This window comes from Macaca nemestrina, chromosome 6 (genome assembly GCF_043159975.1).
Source record: "Macaca nemestrina isolate mMacNem1 chromosome 6, mMacNem.hap1, whole genome shotgun sequence".
NCBI lineage: Eukaryota > Metazoa > Chordata > Mammalia > Primates > Cercopithecidae > Macaca > Macaca nemestrina.
Window position 1 is genome coordinate 119585076 of NC_092130.1, and position 6000 is coordinate 119591075.

Here is a 6000-nt window from a genome sequence, read left to right on the forward strand (position 1 = left end):
AGTTCTGTTTCATAAATGTATATATGTCCGTTCTTATGCCAGTACTGCCAGTACCACATTGTCTTGATTAGTATAGCTCTATAGTAAATTTTGAAAGTAGGTAGAATTCTTCCAGTATGTTCTTTTTTAAAAGAAGTTATTTTGGCTAGATTTCTTTGCTTTTTCATATACATTTTAATTCAGCTTGTCAATTTTTTTTAAAACTATAGTTTTGATTGGGATTTTGTTGAATCTATAGATCAGATTTTGTTGAATCTATAGGAGAGAACTGCAATCTTAACGCTATTGAGTCTTTCAGTCTGTGAACCTGGTTTATTTCTTTATGTATTTGGGTTTTGTTTAATTTACTTTTGCAGTGTTTTGTAGTTTTCAGTAGACAGGCCTTACATAACTTTTTTTGAATTCATGACAAAAGTATTTTTTGTTATTATAAGTGGAATATTTTAAAATATTTTCTAATTCTTAGTATGTAGAAATGCAATTGATTTTTTAAAATATATTCATCATATATACTGAGACTTTGATAAATTCATTTACTAGTAGCTTTTTGGATTCTTTAGGATTTTCTACATACACATTCATGCTTCTTGGGAGTAATTATAGTTGTTCTAATCTTTATGCTTTTAGTTCTTACTGGCTAAGACCTCTAGTACATATATCTAGACCATATAAGAGCATTGCATTGTTCCTAATTTTAGAGGTGAAAGTATTTAGTCTTTCACCATCACATGTGATGTTAGCTGTAGGTTGAAGTTTTTGCTTTGTGGGGTTTTTTTTGTTTTTTGTTTTTTGTTTTTTTTTGAGACTGACTGCTACTCTTGTTGCCCAGGCTGGGGTGCAGTGGTACAATCTTGGCTCACTGCAACCTCCACCTTCTGGGTTCAAGCGATTCTCCTGCCTCAGCCTCTGAGTAGCTGGGATTACATGGCATGCACCACCATGCCCGGCTAATTTTTTTTGTATTTTTATTTTAGTAGAGACGGGGTGTCACCATGTTGGCCAGGCTGATCTCAAACTCCTGACCTCAGGTAATCCACCCGCCTCAGCCTCCCAAAGTGCTGGAATTACAGGTCTGAGCCACCATGCCCGGCTGCTTTGTGGGGTTTTTTTCCCCTTTACTACTACTTCCAGGGGTAAGTTCTTATTTCTGTTTTCCTTTGCTAGCAATTTTTATCATGAATGGGTGTCACAATTTGGTCAAGTGCTTTTTCTGAATCTGTTGAGGTGATATGGTTTTTCTCCTTCCTTCCATGAATATGGTGAATTTTATTGATTTTCATATATCATCCTTGCATTCCTTGGATTTTGCTGTATTCAGTTTAATACTCTTCGTGTCTGTGTTCTTGAGTGAAGTTAGTCTGTCTTTGTGCCTTGTCTGTCTGGTTTTAAAATCAGGATAATACTAGCCTCATAAAATGAATGGAAACATGTTACCTTCTCTATTTTCTGGAAGAGTTTGTATAGTGTTAATATTATTTCCTTTTGCCCAGAATTTTGTGGGAAGGTTTCTAATTAAAATTCAATTTCTTTATAAATATATCATAGCTTTCTTTTTCTTCAGTCTGTTTTAGTAATTTGTGTCTTTCGAGGATTCATTCATGGGTTTGTCTAGGTTGTCAGCTTTACTGCTTTTTATATTACTTCCAAATGTTATAGGTATTTCCTACAGGAGAGTCAGTCTGGTAGGCTCTCACTCTTTGAAGTACCATTCTCAGTAGTCACTTTTTAAAATTTGATTTTTATATTTGAACTTATTCTCAAGATGACCCATTTCCTGTGCACTTATGAACGCCTTTGAGCTAGGAACTGTATTAACTGTAAGGAAGACATATTTCAGTAGGTTTTTGATTATATGGATATCCTAAATGAATTTTAAATATTGTTAGCCTTTTCTTATTAAAAATAATTTGGTATCAGTGGGAACATTAATTTGTTATCTGGATTCTTTTAATTGGAATACCACAACATGTGGCCTGGATAAAGATTTTAAGTTGTTTTAATTGCAGAATTTTGAGAGTTAAAAAAAAAAATTGAACACTGATTAGATTTAGCCTTGTTAATTCATTGTGAATACATTACAATCCTTATAAGAAAAATAATTTTTGTTTGGGGTAGAGTAGGTATTTTTTGTTCATTTAGGTGATTGGTTTGGTTTGTTTTTGATGAACATGTTTAGAAATAGGGACTGTTCATCGTTTATTATGTGTGGTTTTACATAGGCCATTTTTCTTTTCTCTTCAGAATTAAAAAACACATCTGGCCTAATGTTCCAGATCCTTCAAAGAGTCATATTGCCCAGTGGTCACCTCACACTCCTCCAAGGGTAAGAGAAAATGCTTCTGAGTTGCTTATAATATACCGACATGTTAGTAGGTATATTGAGTATCTACAGATGTACCAAAAGATATTCAAGCTGAGTCAAAAAGTAAATGAAAATAAAATGGTACATAAATGAAAATTTTAATCAAAATTTAATATGTATGACACATTTTAGGGGTGTATCACCATCATAGCGTATTTGTTCTGATATTTTAAATTGTTTAGTAAACATTACAGATGTTTGGTTGAACTTGCAAACTGAAAACTTGAGGTGCTGAAACTGCTATGTGATGGTAACTACCTCAAGGCAAGCATTTTGGATTGAGTATTAAGACCAAGTTCAACAGTCTATCATTTTAGCACTGATGAAATGATCTCTGGGAACCTACTCTAAACTCTGAATTTTAAATATGCCCCAAAGGGGAACTCGTTTGTATTTATTATCCTCCAGTAGTCCTTAAAATTTATATTAACAGAGTAAAATGTATTATGTATTTTTATATTCTACAAAATCTCCATCATTCAGATTTGATTTTCCTTAATGTTTTCTAGTTTTCTGTCTGGTTAATCCTAGGCTGCCTAGTCTAGGCATGAAATATTAAATACTATTTATAGACCATTAGCTTATCAAAATGTAGCACCAACAATATTGATTTAGACTACTTAGACTCATTTTACAGTATCTGCATTTTGGGTAGTTGACAGTGACTTAGTGACATAATGCAGGTTATTTCTGTACCACTGAGAGTTACTGGGAAGTTTCAGAGATGCATTATCTCTGTGGCTTTAACTAATACTTGCCATATACAATTTTCTCTCTTCCTTAGCACAACTTTAGTTCAAAAGATCAAATGTATTCAGATGGCAATTTCACTGATGTAAGTGTTGTGGAAATAGAAGCAAATGACAAAAAACCTTTTCCAGAAGATCTGAAATCATTGGACCTGTTCAAAAAGGAAAAAATTAATACTGAAGGACACAGCAGTGGTATTGGGGGTTCTTCATGCATGTCATCTTCTAGGCCAAGCATTTCTAGCAGTGATGAAAATGAATCTTCACAAAACACTTCGAGCACTGTCCAGTATTCTACTGTGGTGCACAGTGGCTACAGACACCAAGTTCCATCTGTGCAAGTCTTCTCAAGATCCGAGTCTACCCAGCCCTTGTTAGATTCAGAGGAGCGGCCAGAAGATCTACAATTAGTAGATCATGTAGATGGCAGTGATGACATTTTGCCCAGGCAACAGTACTTCAAACAGAACTGCAGTCAGCATGAATCCAGTCCCGATATTTCACATTTTGAAAGGTCAAAGCAAGTTTCATCAGTCAATGAGGAAGATTTTGTTAGACTTAAACAACAGATTTCAGATCATATTTCACAATCCTGTGGATCTGGGGAAATGAAAATGTTTCAGGAAGTTTCTGCAGCAGATCCTTTTGGTCCAGGTACTGAGGGACAAGTAGAAAGATTTGAAACAATTGGGATGGAGGCTGCCATTGATGAAGGAATGCCTAAAAGTTACTTACCACAGACTGTACGGCAAGGTGGCTACATGCCTCAGTGAAGGACTAGTAGTTCCTGCTGCAACTTCAGCAGTACCTATAAAGTAAAGCTAAAATTATTTTATCTGTGAATTCAGATTTCAAAAAGTCTTCACTCTCTGAAGATGATCATTTGCCCTTAAGGACAAAAATGAACTGAAGTTTCACATGAGCTATTTCCATTCCAGAATATCTGGGATTCTACTTTAAGCACTACATAAACTGACTTCATCCTCAGACTAGCTGAATGATTTTGTGCTGTTTCAGGATGTTTGCACTGAAGAAAACTAGAAAGCTTATCTGAAATTTATAAAACTTTTTGTTTTGCTACATAAAAAACAAGGTATTTAAATAATAAGCAGTGATATGCTTAGTGAGCACAGCTATACTGATTTTGATGAGTCATCAAAGTGGCTTAGGGACAGTTAATATAAAAGATTAGAGGAGCAAGGTGTAGACCATCTACTTCAGCTAAAATAACTTAAAAAGAGATCCATAGGCCATAACTATATGAGCCCAGCTGTTGTAATCTGCCAAAAAAAAATGAGCAGCCTCGTGTATATCAATGTACACAATATTCCTTAGGTCCCTTCCATTGGTAGTGATGCTGCCAGTTATTACTGGAGAAAAGGAATTCTAGAGCTTTAACTTGGCAGGTTAAAAGTACTCATTTTTTATTCATCAATAATTAGTAATCTCACTAGTTTTCAAAAATTTGCATATTATTGACAACCTCTTTGAAGAACTATTTCACAAACTCAACAGAGTGCCATGATAAGAGCTAAGGATCCCCCAAACTATCTCAAGCATCTAAAAAATTGCCATTTTTAAAGGCTTAAATTGTAGTAATAAAGGGGGAAAAAGAAAGTGGTAGTAAAGAGGAAAAAAAAAAACAAAGCATCTAAAAAAATGGCATTTTTAAAGGCTTAAATTGCTGATGTTTATATATATATACACACACACATATATACACACATATCATTGACCTTAAGACTTCAGAGAATTGGGTAGATGAAGCACTTTATATAGTATATATCTTCAGCTTAAATTTGTTTAGAGTACTTTTTAAAATTTTTAAGTAGGTAAAGATTTAAAACTTTTTATTTTTAGTGAATGTTTGAAGCAAACTAAGATGACTTGGGCAATATTTACCAAAACAAAACAGAACCCCAAAAAATGTACATCTTGATCTTAGCAAATATCCTTATTGTAGAGACAGTAAAGAGATGGTATTTTAATATCTGCAGTTCTGAGGTAGGGTGGAACTTAGTTCTACATTGTGATTTAGGAATTTTTAAAACCCTTTTTCTTCAAGGGAGAAGTGACCCAGGCCTCAAGTTTAATGCTAAAGCCACTAGTGTACTTATGCTGTCCCCTAACCACCACTTGGCATTATGGAGACAGAGGCTAAATATAGGGGCTTTCTTAAGAAAGTAAGAGGAAATTAGCAAGCATTATTAGTGATTGACTACTGCTATCAAGTGAATTCAAAGGAAACAGATTTTTAATGCCATATTTAAGTTACAGAAACCAGGCATGCTTAGAATAGTTTCTAGAGGTTATTGGAGAATAGAAAGCTAAGAAAACTTGGTATACATTTACAATTGAAATATAATTACACTTTTTACTCTCAGAATATTATTCACATTAGGCTTCCTGTTTATCTTTTATATTCTTGCATTTATATAACACCTGATCCTTTCAAAGTTCTTTCACATATTATATGATCGTCTTTATGAAAAAAAATGCTTTTTTCTGATATATTCAGTTTCCCACTTGAGACAAAATTAGATTAATAGAGTCACTAATTCAAAGTAGATGAGGAAAATCAGGCACAGAGAAGTAAAGGTAGAGATAGACCCAAATTTACACAACAAGATAATGATATTGCCACCGTTTAAGTTGGTCATCAAAGGCTGGGCTGGATTTGTCTTGCTATATGTGTCAGGAAATTTATACCTATTACATTTTGCATTTTCTCAAAATAAGTCACATGACTGTAATGTTTAGCTGCAACTTATAACAAATAGTGTCATGAAGAATGTTTTAGTGTGAGGTTTGTACATTTCAGAGTCAGTTATACAATGTGAACTCTTGATCTATGGGAATGAGAATGGGGGATCATTGAAGGCCATGATA

General features: G+C 34.0%; 1 protein-coding gene across 1 annotated transcript in view; it reads left to right on the top strand.

The window, feature by feature from the left end:
• The window catches only part of LOC105499399 (interleukin 6 cytokine family signal transducer), a 54218-nt gene extending 49389 nt beyond the window's left edge, over window positions 1-4829 (top strand). The window contains exons 16-17 of the mRNA XM_011771951.2: window positions 2242-2323; window positions 3147-4829. Coding sequence (XP_011770253.1) covers window positions 2242-2323; window positions 3147-3884 — 820 coding nt within the window. The 3' untranslated portion in view covers window positions 3885-4829. The remainder of the gene's footprint in view (window positions 1-2241; window positions 2324-3146) is intronic.
• Window positions 4830-6000: the final 1171 nt, after the last annotated feature.